This window comes from Protomyctophum bolini, assembly GCF_963924005.1.
Source record: "Protomyctophum bolini genome assembly, chromosome: 9".
NCBI lineage: Eukaryota > Metazoa > Chordata > Actinopteri > Myctophiformes > Myctophidae > Protomyctophum > Protomyctophum bolini.
The window spans coordinates 29,702,279-29,720,086 of NC_137870.1; the positions used below are offsets into that span (position 1 = coordinate 29,702,279).

Genomic DNA, 17,808 nt, shown 5'->3' on the forward strand with positions numbered 1-17,808 from the left:
GGTTGCCTATGTGTAAACTTAATGTCTGTTTTGCATATGAAATTGTACACACAATAAATACTGGTGGAACCATAAAGTCATTTCAAGAGGGCGGGACAAGCAAATACAGCCAGGGAGTTCGATGTACAACACTCATCCATCAGTCCATCAGTTTTTGGTCCCTTGGGCTAAGTTGTAGGTGTCTAGACTAGATGAGAGGGTGGAAGGGGGTATTGTATTCCACTGTTCCTATGGTCCGCCACTGTAGGAGTAGTCTGCTTTGTTGTGCATCACCAACTTGTTGTCCACGAAGTAGAAGCTGTCTGATTGCGTTTCATAGGGGTGTACGATCATCTCACGCACTAAGAGAAGGGAGGAACACAAAACATTCAGGCCTTCTGTGGCCCTACAGTACCGTGTGTGTGTGTGTCAGTGTGTCAGCGGAGGCACACTGTCGCGCACGTTTTTAGACAGCTGGTGGATGGAAAAGAAGCTCCACCTCTGTGCCCGACTGACGTGACGGACAGCTTCACGGACGCGCTCTCCTCCACGTCAGTCGGGCGCGGAGGTGGAGCTTCTTTTCCATCCACCAGCTGTCTAAAAACCCCACGAAGAAGAAGGGCTTAAGGTTCTTCTGACGCGTCCACGCACGACAGTGTGCCTATATGCCCAGAGTGTGTGTGTGACTGTGTGTGTGTGTGCGTGTGCGTGCGTGCGTGTGTGTGAAAGAGCGAGATATTGATGTGCTAATCTTTTCAAGCACATCCATACACAGTAAAATCCTCAGTGTTAATTTAACTCGTATAACTGTATCTTTTCTGTACTAACGCATATCTGCTAACATTTTAACTGCCTCTACATATTAGGTTATTATGTGGAATTATGTGTTTTTATTCGTTTTCTTTCTATCTCCATTCTTTTCCCCTTTCTTGAAAACTTTAATTAAGGGGCCCTACGATAAAGAATCTCACTCACTTATTTACACTTTAAACTTGTGATGTGACAATAAAGTTTAAGTTGAGTCAAAGTATAGGTACTCCTGGTCAAATATAACTCAACTACAAGTAAAAGTTGCTCTGTCAAATTTGTACTTGTTTTAATACTGGAGTAATTGCTTAAAAATCTATTCGGAAAGGTCTAAAAAACTTTGGGTCCCTGGGGTCACTTCCTAGAAATGTAGTTTGTAGTGTAGAAATGTAGTGTCAAGTACAATATTTGTTCTCAAAATGTGTCATAAGCTTCCAAAAAACAACAAATTCTCAAGTAAAGTACACACACATATATATATGTTTTCTTTTAAACTTAAGTACTCAACTGTCCACCACTGAGTGTACGTGTTTGTAGGCCTATCTACTGGTATACTCACTGACATCCTCTGGCAGTGCAGGGAACTCATAGATGTGTTCGCATGTGTTCTTACTGCTAGGCATACAGAAGCCAAACTCAAAGTCAAAGCTCTTGAGCAGCTGTTCACGGAAGTAGTGCCTCTCGATCATGCGGAAGTTGTTGATGGGCATATCTCCTACTGTGAACTCCACCCTGTGTAATCGCCAGGAGAAAAAGGATGACAGCCCACAAAGCAAATACACAAACACTCACATCTTCTTCAAATTCAGTTCAGTTATAGCCTAATATAATGTGAAAAGTTATTTTTACACTTGAGATTTAAACACTAGTATTAATGTATTACTTAGTGTATTCGAATTACTTTCCTGTAGTATAAGTATAAAATTATTATTAGAAGGTTTGTTGCACAGAATGTTCATTTTGAATGTTTTTCATGACCGTTAACCGAAGCTCCCCCATTGACGCCTGGTGCAACGTATACGTTGTTCTACCCTTGATGCCGGCCGCGCTCTCTGTGTCTCATCAGCTATTGCTATACATGTAGCAACATAACTATTTAAAAAAAAAATCATCCGAATTTGAAGGTTTTCAGAAACCTTAGGTCAGGCCCTAGAAGGCGTTCTCAGATTCGGCCTCAGGCATCAATGGGTTAATGGTTAACCAAAATACTTCATAGATGATTTTCGTTGTCAGGCAGTGACCTTCACTGTATAAATGAAACCCACAATCAAAGACTCTTTGTTGTTACATTTTATATCCACAAAAATATTCTCTTGAAACTCTCTCACCAATGCAACTTTTTGACAAATCATGACCTATACGCTATGAATATAAAGCAGTAATCCTCTACTTATGTCATTGTCAATATTCTCAGAAAAATATGTTATACTGTAGCTGTCTACGTCAACAGTCTACATCAAAGAAAGACAGAAATGTTGTCTACTACTCTCTGCTTTCAGAGAGCTTTCTCTGCTTTCAATTTGTACATCTCCATCCACTTGTACGTTTCACACAGTAGGCCTATAGTTGATTCATCCTTAATAGCGTCCTGGGCTGAATGATGGACTAACTCTCCACTATTTATTAATAGAACACATAAGAGCTTGTGCCCGGATTGAGTCGGATGCTCAAAAACAAAAGAGTATTATATAAATTGTGGATCATAAATAAAATGGTAAATGGTAAATCTAATCTAATTATACTTAAAGAAGCATTTAATGTGGCAAACTAGGGGGTTTTCATGATTCTGAATCTATTCCAAGCATTAGTTTAGAACGAAAAAGATTCATTGGGCTAAATTTGGCCATAGCCACTTGCCCATATGTGTTGACCTCATCACATGGATCATAAAAAACCTTGAACCTTGATTACTGTTGCAATTTATTTTGAGTATAGCAGCAGGACTGAACCATCCTCTCCATGTGCATTTGGAATCATGACTAATGAATCTTGTTATGCTATTTTCTCTATCTTGTGTGCATGTTGTTTTTGGTAGTCTTTTGTGTAATAGTGACTCAGGCGGTAGAGAAGTGACAATTTGAGAGTCTCCTCCTTCTGGTAGTGCAATGAAGTGTCCTTTAGCAAGACTCCCTTTAATGTCTTCCACCATCATAGGTTGGATGGCAGCCTGGCATGCAGGCATGGCTGCCTCCATCACTGTGTGTTGTGATTTTTGAATGGGTAAATATTTATGGCATACATTGATAACGTTATCCCTTGCTTGCTTGTCTTCTCACATAATACTTTCTAGTTATTCTGGAGCACACACAGACAAACACATTCAGTACATGTATTTTCGATCATGAGGTAATGTTTCATGTGCTACTTACGTTGCTCCAACCTGCCGCAGCTGCAAGAAGGCTGGTGTGAACTGGTATCGGACAAAGCGACCAGCATTGGGGTCACAATCCGTCCTTCCACCCGCTACAGAAAGAAAACGTGATTAGGTCCATGGTCTGTTATCTGAGAGCTCTTCTGACATGTGATCCACAATTTTGGTTTATTTTGGTTTTCATCATATTTTTAGGGCAACCAGACTATTGTAATTGTAACACTTTATATGATTGGCTGGGCCCTAAACCTGCCCTGTTCTGATTGTCCAGGCCTAAAAACCTGCCCTCTTCTGATTGGCCGGGTCTAAAAACCTGCCCTCTTCTGATTGGCCGGGCCCGGCCCCTAAACCTCCTCAGAGACCATAAGGGCTATAGTTACAAAACTTGGAAGGGAGGTTCATAATAATTACTAAAATGAATTAACTTATAATTATATCGGTCGGCCTCATGGTGGCGCTATAACAGCCCAATGTACGTTTTGGCTTATAACTCTTGAACCGTAGGTCGTAAAATCTAAATTAAATTTTCCCTGGATTCATGGGTCACTCCCATTTCCGTCTCAACATCGAAAATCTTCGAAAAATCTTCGGCGCGCATGATCTCTGGACCTATCCAATTAAAACGCCACAGGCAGAATTTTGGTAATCTGTATCGTTCGGCCGTAATCGTCGTCCGAAGTTAGTGGGAGGGGCCTAAGTTTACAAAAAATGCCACAAATCATGAACGGAACGTCCAATCCATCCCAAATTTGAATCACATGTCCCGTGGTTTAATCAACCCAGAGCCAAAAGCAATACCATTTTCATCCAGAGGGGGTGCCACAAATGCAAACGTTTGTTGCAGAAATAATATTTTTGGGGGGGATAATACCCTTTGATTTACTTACGCACGATCACAGGTGTGATGTGACATTGTAATTGGCTGGCGAAATTAGTGGCATGGGCCTATATAAGCGACTGTGGCAACCACACACGGCCTTTCTAGTTTAAACTGCATTTGTGTTGATATTTCAGCAAAACCAGAGATCTGTAGGTGCCACCAGCTGTGGGAAAGGTTCCAAATGTTGAAACTGATGTTTTGAATTTAAAAACATCTTAACAATTAAATAAGCATATCAGTATATATTAGAGAAAGAATGCTTATTATAAAGGGTTACAGGAAAACAAAATTATAATACAATAATGATGTCCATCTTTTTTGGAAATGCGTGAATCCAAGTCATTGAGTGTTGAATTCTGTATTATACCAAAAACATAATTTCTTTGCTGATGGAAGAGTTGGAGCTGACCTGGTGCTGGAGGTTTAGTGATCTCAAACAGGACTGTTCCTGTCTCCATGTCACGGATCTTGAACCTGGTGAAGTCTATCATGTGAACGTTTTGCTCCGGAGAACATAGGTAATCTGAAACAGAGGAACACACTCTGTTAGGGGAGTGTGTGTGTGTGTGTGTGTGCACGCGCGTGTGTGCGTGCGTATTCGTCACCAGTTACTCAGTTCTCAGTATTATTATTATCAGATTGTACCATGTACAATGTGTCAAGGTATCCCGACATCCACACTCCACTCTGTATAAACCATCATGATTCTGAACAACACCTAGAATTCATCGCACACATAACAAATGGATGTAGTGCATACAAAAATGTGTATATTGCTTGCCACGACGGTATTGTTGACCTAGTATCTGATGCAGCTTGAAAATATACCAGTACCAACCATTACTTGGAGTCATAACAAACCTTGGGTATCGATGTAGATTTGCCATACTGATATTTGGAAGCCTGGGCCAGGTACATAAACTGACCATGAGTGGCCTAACAATAGCTGGCATGACAAAGAGCAAAGCCATACAACTTGCCAAATACGGCTTTGCTTTTTCATTATTATAAACGTTGGACAAGACTGAAATACAGTGTACTTCAGCATCATTCCACAATCAAGTACTGCTTGTGCATTGCATTTAGCTCCTCTTCTTGACCACATCATCACAGTGAGTGTGATGCCCAATTTACTTCCCTATGAGTCATCTCTCCGTGAGTGACAAGAAGGTGTAAGAGAAGACATATTCATTGGCAATTATACTGCCATCGCCAGAGATGACTGAACAGGAGGAAGAAAGAAAGGCAAAGCTTTGTGTGACCTTATGAGGTGGGAATGTTCACAGGTTTCTCAATTACCGGTAGTCTGAACAATTACTAGACCTTGGACTAATCTATATCTGGTTGAAACTTCATTTCTGATAGAATTACAGCTGAAAACTGTCACCAACATTTATCATGTCAAAATACATATTCATGCCAAATTTGATGCTTTTATCTCAAAATGAACAATTGTGTTACTAATCTTCTGCACTATATATCCTTCATCGTATGATAAAAAGCTTGCAACCCGTTATGATGCAGTGTGTTGTGAGCTTGTAGATGGGCTATTTTTCCTTCTCTTTTTTTATGTGTTATGCCTTTATTTTATATATTTTATGGAGGGACAGACAGTAGGCTGACAGGAAATGGGGAGACAGATAGGGGGGGTGACATGCAGTAAAGGCCGTCGGGATCGGAAATCGAACCCGCAGCACACTGCCAGACTGGATTACCAGCCAAGGTATTTTTGTACTACACAAACATTAAATTCCCATTGACAATGAATGGAGAATTTTACATCATATTATCTGTGCAAATGGTGTCTACTTTACGTCATGATAATGTACAATGATAAGAGCGCCCCTCACTTCACACAGGTGTGATTTTAATAAAATAATTAAATTGTGATATTTTATCATTGCATGTACTCCAGCGGGCCGGCGCGACACCTCTACATCCTTTCGGAGGGGGCTCCTCCCTGGCAGGTGAGTCAGTAGGATACAACAGCAGTGATTTATTTACTTACTTATCCCCATTACGCCGGCTAGCGCATAGGGCAGCAACAACGTTTCTCCACTTGCATCTGCGATCGCATCACGTTTCATTGTACTACCAAATGCGTCTTTGAACTACCTAAGCGATCTGATATAAAAGTAAAATATTCAATCAATCTATATGTATGTTTACAGAATACATCTGTATGTATCTGAAATGTCTTTCTAAGTGCATGGCTGCATCAGAAATGACTTTGGAGTTTGGACAGATGGAAAAAGCTTTAGTTAAACTTGCAGAGTGACATTACTTTACCTGGGTTACATCTTCAGACATGACATAATAATCTGTTTCATTAGCGCGACGGAACGTGACAAAATAGGCTACAGCTGAGCTATGTTGTGCTGCTGACAGGAAGTGCATGAACACAGTAACACTCATTGAAACAAGGGCCGGCTGTGGACAGTGTGTGGACAGTGATGTCACTATTATGCAACACGGAAGTAGTATGGACTTAAAGCTGTTTATAAACCAGTCAGTCAAGTGACATCACTGACTAATCCTTGGTGTTACTCTTCCTCCGCCCCTGAAACCAGGCTTTCACCGTCGTCTTGACTCTTTTTTTCCCCCTTCTTCTTCCCCCTTCATGGGCCCCTTGGGGGCGCTGGGCCCCGGTGCATTGCACCGGTTGCACTGTCGATATATTCGCCACTGAGCTTTGTTTAAGTCTTATGAAGGTTTTGTATGCTTTGTTAATCCGGTTATGAATGTCCAAGATATGTGAAATCTGTATTTTCCAAGACCTGTTCCTTTATACGTATTGGTGTTGATTGGCATGTTTTATTGTTGTTTAAGGTTTTCAATGGTGGAATGCAGGGTCCATCGAATCCCTCTTGTCTTGTCTTCTGTGGATCTCCTCATAACCCAGACTATTGCAAGGTTGAATAGTAATGCAGACGTCACACATCCAAGATGATCCAACAGCAGTGACAACACGAGGAATTGGCATAATGACTAAATTGGGGTAAAAGGAAATTGAAGAAAACAAAAACATAAAGATATCAAACAAGCTACATTTCCAAAAGTAAATCTAGGCAATGTATTGAATTCAGTCTGATCAGAAGCAGGGATAAAACATATCCCCACATGGCAATAAAAATGAGGGGAGGATATCTAAGGCAAAGGCATGTACAGTATCCCCCCTGCAAATTGAATGCTGAGTATACTGATCAGCAGGAAACTAATCTAAAGCCATGTTTGTAATGGGTTTCACCCACTGGGATTCACAGCGTTGGATCCATTGTGTATAAAGGTTAGCTTTATTTCCACTGATTGGATTTGATTTGAAATATTTCAGTCTTGCAAAGAAACTGATTTGTTGGAGGAAACAAATCCAAATTCTCAGACTGGATTATAGTAATACTTCCAGAGCGGATAAGACCCACACAAATAAACTCAAATTCTCTTAGTTCGTAAGGCAATGTCATGAGAATGTCATGAGAATTGCGTGAGTAGTACTGTACACTGAAATCTGTATAGCTGGGACAAGAAACGATTCTACTCACATCTACACTCCACTCCACTGCACACACGCACGCAGGGTCACACGCACGCACACTCACTCACTCACTCACTCACTCACTCACTCACTCACTCACTCACTCACTCACTCACACACACACACACACACACACACACACACACACACAGCCTCCCTCCACCAGCACGGATGGGTCTAAAACAAATCATTAGGTTACACTTGTCTCTAGAAAATCTGTATGGATGATTATTCTAGATTGTTTGATCATTACAATGAGCATGCACAGTAAAAGCACCCATCTGACCACTTGACACTGCAGCTTAGTGGCCCGGTCAGTTAGCTCAACCGTCTGGGACCTGGGTACCCCTATGTCACTCCCCATCTCTCTCCCCCTTTCCTGTCTGTATAGGCTACTGTTCCCTATCAATAAAGGCATAAAAACACACACACACACACACACACACACACACACACACTCCTGGAGGGCTTTTTATAAATAGCCACTAGTGATTGGCAAAAACCTGATTGTCCCATCTGTTTCCTAACTCTCAGGAAGAGTGTGTGTGTGTGTGTGTGTGTGTGTGTGTGTACTTGCATGCATGCATGCATGCATGCATGTGACAGAGAGAGTGAGAGAAAAAAGATGGGGATTTATGCTTGTCTGTGTATGAGTATCTCACCCAACAAATGTATTTATAGAACATTTGAACATTGCCCATCCAATGTGAAAGACACACTGACCATTAGTATTGTTAGAACTCCTAATGTCGAGGGGTGTGTGTCTGTGTGTGTGTGTGTGTGTGTGTGTGTGTGTGAGTGAGACACTCCTCTCCATGGATAGGATTAGATCTAAGAGGCTTATTGTTTTACCCACACACACACACACACACACACACACATGTGCACACGCCCACATACATAAACACACATGCAGATAATTTGCGGACACACATGCACAATACACACACACCCACAACAAACCAAGCTGTGATTCTCAATCCTCTCTCTCTTTCTCTTTTACACACACACACACACACACACACACACACACGAAGAGCTCCACTTCACTTCCTTCAAAACTGTCACCTAGCAACTCCCCTTCAGATTGTGTGCTAGTAAGATAATTATTAATTATCTCATCTTTGCCTTCCTTTCATCCACCTGGGCAATTTGCATGAACAAGGTTGCAGCAAATCAAAGGAGCGAGTTGCTCAGGTTAGGCCTCAGTGATATGGTAATGGGACACTTCATGTCTGTGATTTCATGAAATGATTCATTAGGCCTGTATAATGGCATTATGGAGGACCTTCATCTGCCTGAAGTAACAAGACGTTTTCACACCTTCTGGGCACCAGAGGAATCAGATTCTGCAACAGATTGGATTTGAGGCAGAATATTGCATTAAACAGATGGTTGTGTGTGTCAACACTAATGGCACTTGTAGTCTTTCAACCCTATATAGTTGGCTACATTCCAAAGGCCTCTATACCTGAGCTGTCCTTTTTTCCTTCTACATAAAATCTCTTCAACGGAAATAGTTGATCTATAAGCTCAGAGTGCCTATTATTGCGATGCATTGTGATCTTTAGATTGGACTCTAGTGTTCCTTTGGTTAAATTTACTCTGATGTGTACTAGATTTCAAGACATGTCTACATGCAAACATAACACCATGTCTCATTCTTATATAGGCAAGGCCTGTCTGACACAAGTGGCGTTCATAAGAGCAAACACGCTTCCATTTATAGCTCTTAAATCCCTGAGATTAGCTGAGAGGTTAGTGACTTTTCAGCGCCAGAGCATGGCATCATATGTCTTTTCCTGTTTAAATTACTGTGGTCGGCAATAAATCAGGGAAGTGGGTGTTGGGTCAAACTGAGAACAAATAGGAAGGCAGAGGCGTGTTCAAATTGTGACAAACTATCCTACCAGAGGTGGCAATATTACCATTAAAGTTTATACACATGAAGGTTACAATATACAACACAGCTGTTAATGAGGGTTTCATGTCTGCCACTTTATGATGTCTGTAAGTGATTGGCAAGCTGTGAGGTTCATGGAGAGGTTGTGTTTCAAGCAGCTGAATGTAGATCAGATTCTTCCCTCGTAGCTGTCACAAGCACACTTCATTGTGTCAGAAAGAAACAACAAAACATTAAATTCTGTGGTGATGGAGGTCAGAGGCGAGAATGAGATGGTTTAGGAAACATAGTTGAATATGTGCTACAATTTATCAATTAGCCGTGAGTGACCTTATTCGGAAGAACTACAGGTATATTACTGACTTCAATGGTTAACATTTTCTTCGTGATAGGGCTGTTATATGATGATTATATAATATGGTTGCAATCATTTGCAATATAAAGCACTGCAGGATTAATATAACCTATATATTGTGTATAGCAGTGCCAGTAAGCAAGAACAGAAACATGGTAATACATCAAATAGTCACCATGAATCATATGTAAGCTTAAAGGGGCATTCCACTCATTTTCAACATTTTACTATGTCATTAATATACCTTAGAGCTGTTTTTTTCTCATAATTACAGTTCTAGGAAACACAGAATGGGGGGACCTTTTTATTATTTCCACACAACAGCTCTAAGGTATATTAATGACAGTAAAATGTTGAAAATGAGTAGAATGCCCCTTTAAGAAAACTTGAATATCTATATAATGGAACTACTGTATGTGTGTATACACTAGAGTGCTTATATGTCTACATCAAGTGTTATTGAAGTTACATAAATTGAGCCTATGCTTACGCCTGTACTGTAGGTGGTCGAGGCTAAGGCAAGTACTACAGCAAGTGCTATGGGCTAAGATGGCGTCTGAAGAGGTGGGTTTTCAGACTCCGGTGGAAGATTGGGAGTGAGTCTGCAGTTCTGATTGCAATATTTTAGATTGGGAGTGAGTCTACACTAGTTCTGATTGCAATGGGAAGTGCATTCCATAGTTTAGATTGGGAGTGAGTCTGCAGTTCTGATTGCAATGGGAAGTGCATTCCATAGTTTAGATTGGGAGTGAGTTTGCAGTTCTGATTGCAATGGGAAGTGCATTCCATAGTTTAGATTGGGAGTGAGTCTGCAGTTCTGATTGCAATGGGATGTGCATTCCATATATTTTAGATTGGGAGTGAGTCTACACTAGTTCTGATTGCAATGGGAAGTGCATTCCATAGTTTAGATTGGGAGTGAGTCTGCAGTTCTGATTGCAATGGGAAGTGCATTCCATAGTTTAGATTGGGAGTGAGTCTGCAGTTCTGATTGCAATGGGAAGTGCATTCCATATTTTAGATTAGGAGTGAGTCTACAGTTCTGTTTGCAATGGGAAGTGCATTCCATAGTTTAGATTAGGAGTGAGTCTACAGTTTTGTTTGCAATGGGAAGTGCATTCCATAGTTTAGATTAGGAGTGAGTCTACAGTTCTGTTTGCAATGGGAAGTGCATTCCATAGTTTAGATTAGGAGTGAGTCTACAGTTCTGTTTGCAATGGGAAGTGCATTCCATAGTTTTGGAGACAGGAGTTATGAGATGGACGAGATGGACTCTTCTTCTCCCAAATTAGTCATGAACATGTGAACCTTTACAAAAATGCTATCTAGAAGAAGAAGAAGAAAATATACTGTAGCTTTCCTTAGTGCCTTGCATTGTTGATGCTGAAAAGACACATTGTGCAGGCCTACTTCATGCAGTGATATGCTTGTTATGTACGATGTCAGTCTGTTGATGTTTTTAAGAGAGTGACAATGGGTCGTATTCCTTTGTCTGTCCGTTCATTTGTGTAGGATAGCTTAAAGAGTCACAGAAGGCTGATTGTGTTTCAGCCTTCTGTGCTCAAAGTGAAAGGTCAAGGTCCTCGTAAAAGTTCCGCATTCAACACTATTGTTCCATCTAAATTAGTATTGAAACTCAGAGGCCTTGGTCTGGGCAGCTTCATCTGCAATTGGCTATTTTACTTTTTGACAGGCAGGCCACAGTCTGTGTGCATAGAGATAGATGTTCATCCACAATTCTCACCAGAACCAGCGCGCCCCAAGGCTGTTGCATCAGTCCTCTGTTGTACAGTTTGTTTACGTTCGATTGTGTCGCCAGATATACAGTAATTGATTGTTGATTAATAACCAACGGTGATGAGAGGGCAAGCAATAAAAAAAGCACATAAAAAATGTGGCTGAATTTTGGCCTTGTGAACTTTTATTGCTGTATAATTGAAAGTGTCTTAATGCTTGTATCACAGTGTGGTACGGTAACATAACTGCTCAGGACTGCAACAGGCTGCATAGGACCAGAACAAAACAGCATCTAAAATCATCGGCAGCGCAGCATTACCTAGTTTCCACAACATCTACACCACTTGCTGTAAGAAAAAAGCACATAACATCATTAAAGACACCAGCCCATACCCTGTTCCAACTACTCCCTTCCAAAAAACGCTACCAGAACATCAAATCACGCACCACCCGTCTCAGTAACAGTTTCTTTCCCCCAGGCAGTCAGGCTGCTGAACAGCTGGCCTTGCACTGTAATGTCACTTTACATTGCACTTCCTTTTTGTGTTGGTTTGCACTATACTTGTTGTGTTTTTGTCTTGTATACACTGGTGTATATTGTATTAAGATTGACTGAGAGTGCTCAGAGCAACATTTATTTCATTGTATTTATACACATGACAAATAAAACCTGAACCTGGACATGACCAATGGATTTCTGCTTTGAAGGAAGAGCCATACCAATGACTTTCTTTAGGAACACTCTTTTTTGAGGGGCGCCAGCCCCTCCTATATTCAGCTATTTTGAGGGGCACTGCCACTAGCCCCTCCGATATTCTGCTATTTTGAGGGGGACTAGCCCCTCCTATATTCAGTTATGAGTGTAGATTTTTGTCTTCACATTAAATTCCCATTGACAATGAATGGAGTATTTACGTCATATGCGTCTAAGCAAATCGGTATTTTTGCCTACACAAAATTCCCATACAATGAATGGAGAATTTATGTCATACATGATGTATGTGTCTGAGCAAATCGACGATGTTACGTCATGATGATGTACGATGATAAGAGCACCCCTCACTTCACACGGGTGTGATTTTTTTCTTACCTACCACATACACTGTGTCAACTTAAGATAATTTTGCTCCAGCCAACTCAACATAAAGGGCAGGACAATGAGGACATTTACATAATATGCAGCAACAGAATAAATGAATCTAACCCACCAATGCATACCCTTAACAAACAATAACTTAATCAATCATCATCATACTACAATACTATAATAATACTATAATTGTCTTATAATTGTCTTAATTCTGACAATGTCTGAATGTCTGTGTTTCACTGCCGTAGCTCCTCACTGCCTGCACCAATCACTCCCACTTTTCACACAGGCATTGCCCATAATAATATGGAGGTCTTAACGAAGCCCTTTTTTCAATTTAACAAATTATAAAATATATACCCCCCGCGGCCACAGGGTGCGGGGCAAGTATTTCACAACGGGTAAGGGCTAGTTAAAATAAAACAATAATTAATCACACGCAGGAAATATGCATTATGGCCAAAATATGCAAATACCACCGTGTCATCTTCATTGAAAGACCAAAGCTCATGCGACTGCTTCCTCTGGCATGGTTTAAATTAAACCAGCTGTGTGAAACTAATCAGTTGAGGAGGTGGCATCTGGTGAACAATGTAATTCAAAACTGTGAGTGCATGTCCACTAGGATATCATATTGTAATACATGCGATCAGAATGGGAGGCTCTATGTGAGTGAGTGCTTCCTGTAATTTGTGTGTCTGTGTGGGGGATTTTAATGGCAAAAAGGAGGCTGGTATTGTAGTGACGTAACACACAAAGCCAACCCAACGGTTTCTACTCTTACAGCACATAGAGGAACCTCTAGTATTCTGCATATTGATATGTGTATACTGTAGGTTTTAAAAGGTTAGTAAAATCCCACATCCCAAAATGAATTTAACAAAGAGTGTAAAACATAAATCCTCACACAAAGAAAACTTCTCTGAAAAAAAGAAAACGTCTCTACACACACACACACACACACACACACACACACACACACACACACACACACACAACAAATATTGCTGATCTACAATCTCACAATGCATTGTGAGCTAGAGGTTCTCCTAACCCTACTTATTATGAAAGCTGTGAACAGTTTGGGAGAAAAAAACTAATCTTGTCTTATAGGTCCCTGGCACATTTAAAATGGGGTTCAGTGGCTAAATGCTTATCAATTTGAGAGTCAAAGTGTGAGAACCCCAGATAAAGGACTAGTAATGGATCACTTATGACATCATGAGTAATGCGTGTACAAGAATCTGATGATTTTTTAATTTTGTGAAGGGAAATAGAATTATATTTTATAATCATGCTGTGGTTATGTTATATTGTGAGCCTGCACTCTGCAGCAGACTATGAAAAAGTTATCCAACGATGCTTCAATCATTATGGATATGAAGGTCGGTTCGGGATTCATTGCTATGCGTCCCCTTATATTTGGTTCCCAACATTTGATTTTAATTATTATTTAAAAACATTTTCAAGAAACATTCAATGCTTTTTTCAGTAACGTAATGAAGAAATAAAAAAAGCTTGTGAGCTTGTAGATCTGCTATTTTCACAAATTTGAGTCTCGGGGAATGTCAAATTTCTGTTTTGGGTCACAGGCTAAAAATGGAATGGAATGGAAAATTCCCGTTTTGATCCTCGGCTCACAGGGTTAGTGTCGAAGTGTCCTTGAAAATGAGCCCCAAACTGCGCCCGATGAGCAAATTGCTACCGTGCATGCTTTCCTCAGCCATCAGTGTGTAAATGGGTGAGTATAGTAAATCTCTTTGGATAAAGCTGCTATAAAAATGCACACTTTTAGCATTCACCTTTTGTGTTGCATTTCGTCAGTGCTTATATTATTAACATCTCTTTGTTATTGCTTATTTTTTTGTAAAACTCTAATGCTGGCATTAATATAAACACAGGCCTCTTGTATAGACGGTCTAAACTTACAAGAACTCAATACAGCTAACTGCTGTAACGTGCCACATCTGCTGCCAGGAAAGAAGTGCTTCTTCTAAATTTCTCCTCTCTGCCCATGTGGCAATTCCTACCTTATCAGCACCACTGTATTGTGTCAGACTTGGCATTTGAAATAATATGGCATTTGTATGTTGGGACCGTACCCAAGTTCCCTCAGACCTATGTTCCCTCAGCCCTATGTTCCCTCAGGCCTATATGTTCCCTCAGCCCTATGTTCCCTCATTCCAAAACAGACAGGGGGGGGGGGGGGGGGGACTGTAAGGCATCGATTATACTATAATGCTACCCATACAGTAGTTCACCCTGCAGCAACAGAACACATTACAGATACCAAGTTACAGCAATGACACTACTGCATGGGGTCTAGTCTATCTACTTTGTTATAGCAAATGCTCCACAACAACACAGTGAAACAGTGAACAGTGAAACATTCCTTAAACAGTACTTAATTATCTGTTTTGAATCTCAGGTATGTTTCCATTGCATAGTTGTCTCATCAACCTAGAGTACACACCTTAATGAACTGACACCAACTATTTAAGCTACGTTGACAAACACAAAACTAGTTTAGCTTGTAGAACATCCTGTCTCATGTCCCCAAGTAACACTGTCCTCTGAAAGGCCATCTGCAATAACCTAATATTAAGTATACTGCGCACTCATTCACCTTTGCAGCTAAGTGTCCCTTTCTCGGACTGCAACTGTAGCCTACTTACTGTATAACAGTGAATATCAAATAATGATTTTCTTCCAAAATGGAGTAAAACTAAATCACACTGGTCATCATACATCATCACATTCCGGCCAATCATAATTGGTGTCCTCACTTTTCTGTCCTTTTGTCTTCAATGTTTGTGTTTACATAAACCCGGAAGGAGTCAGAGTGAATGTGACCCATATACGTATAGGCATACTCTCTCAGAATAAAATGTAAACTCAAGACTTTGTTCTAAATTTAAATGATATGCCCAATGTAGATACAATATATTTGATGTATATATATCAGGGCTTGACTTTTTGAGGCAAGTACATTTACCATTCACTTGTCACGACACAAAGGCGGACACGGACATTGCTGTTCCTTGGAGTGGTTGCACCACTCAAAAAATTGAATACACTTGTCCGGAAAGATATATTAGTTGTCCCGGACAACAGGACAAGCCTTAGGGCCGATTCATACTCCTATTTTACCGCTGTTTCGGCGCTGTAGTGCCGAAATGATTTCGGCTCGTCAGACATTTTCAGCAGCACCGAAGAGCCGACTTTAGGACGGTACCCGCCCCCCCGAACCTCAAATGACGTCAAATTGTAGGCTCTACAGCGCCGAACCGTCTTTTATTCGGCTCTAAAATAGGAGTATGAATCGGCCCTTAATGTCAACTTCAAGCCCTGTGTATATATAATATATTTCTATTTAAATGCCTTTCCAACAACATGCTGAGTTTATTAATTAGGTACGATATCAGGTCACTGCAGAAGATTTATGACATAATCCAGATTATATGTCAGTGGAAAACACAGATTAGTCCATGAGTGTTTTATATTATTTTACTGAGAGAGAGAGGTCACCACCAACAGAAATGGACATGATGTTTGGGGGGCTGAGAACTGTGTGTGTGTGTGTGTGTGTGTGTGTGTGTGTGTGTGTGTGTGTGTGTGTGTGTGTGTGCGCGCGCGTGTGGTAGCAGTAGGCCTATTGTGTGATGGCAGGTTTGGCAGCCATTGGGTACAGTTTTGTCCTTCACTGAAACAGGATTTCTTTAAAAACCAGAGGTTATACACACTGCATGTGATTCAATTCAACTCAAGTTACATATACAGGTATATTGGTATAGGACAACTAGGCTCATCTAGGATGGAAAATGATATTTAAAAAAAAGAAGTTGAAAGTCTGAAATGAAAACGAAATCATCATAAAACCCCAGTGTTCGTTTAACTTCAAAGAGTAGACCTACAAATGCAGTTTTCATGGTACCATAATCTGTGTCGCTGCCAGTTTCCTGTTTCCTCTCGCCAGAAGCACAGTGTCGCTGTCCATGGTAGGCTGTGTGCAATGGAGCCTAATTGCCCAGGTAAGAGGATGGTTTGGGTGCCATGCAGTTCCACCTTCCTTGACCGTCTATCCAAGCACCGATAGACCAGCAAATCATAAATGTGAGGCTTTAACTGCAATTTGTGCCAGTAGTTCACTTACTTTGGGTGATCTTCTGTAACGCAAGCACATCTTCGGACGTTATAACGGAATGTCGGAGCAATTCTTCCTCCGTTGTGACCGGGACTCCCGTGTCTGTTGAGTTGCAGCCTTTCTTTACTTTCATGACCGTTATGGGGAGAGAGACGCGGGGGAACTGTCACCGCGGTGTCGTCGCTGTCACCAGTAAAACCAGAGGCCAATTCAGTGTTGCCGTGAGTTCCGTCCTGGCTATATTAGCCTACACACAGTGTCAGACAGTCGTTGTGTTGTTACAAGAATAGCTCATTCTCTGTGCCTCCTCCCCCCTCACGGTCTGGTAAAGAAAAAAGCACGGTCCCTCTCCCTCCCTCACCCAGGCTCAGCGTCTCTCTCTCTCTCTCTCTCTCTCTCTCTCTCTACTCAGTATTTAATGTAAACCCTTTATTTTTTGAGTCAGTGTGTATCAGACTTGAGCCTGCGCTGCCTGGTCGTCACTGCATGCATGGAGCATTCCCTTGCGTTGCGCACCCTGACCCAACTACAGATATCATGATTATATCATCCATGTTTAGCATATAGGCAAGCCAATATTTCTGCAAGCTAAATAGCAATGAAGCGACGTCTCATAGGGGTGCAGTGTGCACTAGCTCTGGTCCATAGCCCTATATGCCCTTTGCTGCCGTTCATTTGGAGCTATGGATGATGGATCAGAGTGATGATCGGACTAATATAGGCCTATACTGAAATGTAGCCTATCGTATTTTGAATACTATCCTTTTTATAACTGCATTTAATCACTATGAATTATTCTTTAGATGAACAACACATCAAAGCAGATATTTGCCTAAATATGGTTCTGTGCAATAGGCCTAAGTATACTTTGTGCAATATTAACTTGCATGTGCATCATTTTTATAAACACATTTTAATAGTTGTTTAATTGAAAAGCTAAACTTGGTATACCAAGGTATACCAATTTTGTGAGCTAATTCACTGTGTGCTATAGCTTAGATGCTTGACCT

General features: G+C 40.9%; 1 protein-coding gene across 1 annotated transcript; it reads right to left on the minus strand.

The window, feature by feature from the left end:
* Positions 1-228: 228 nt before the first annotated feature.
* unc119a1 (unc-119 lipid binding chaperone a1) lies at positions 229-16,931 on the minus strand (the record flags this gene model as incomplete). Its single annotated transcript, XM_080771765.1, has 5 exons — positions 229-341; positions 1,346-1,518; positions 3,156-3,249; positions 4,447-4,560; positions 16,808-16,931. The coding sequence occupies 5 exons, from the start codon at positions 16,929-16,931 to the stop codon at positions 229-231; spliced, it is 618 nt and encodes a 205-aa protein (XP_080627891.1).
* Positions 16,932-17,808: the final 877 nt, after the last annotated feature.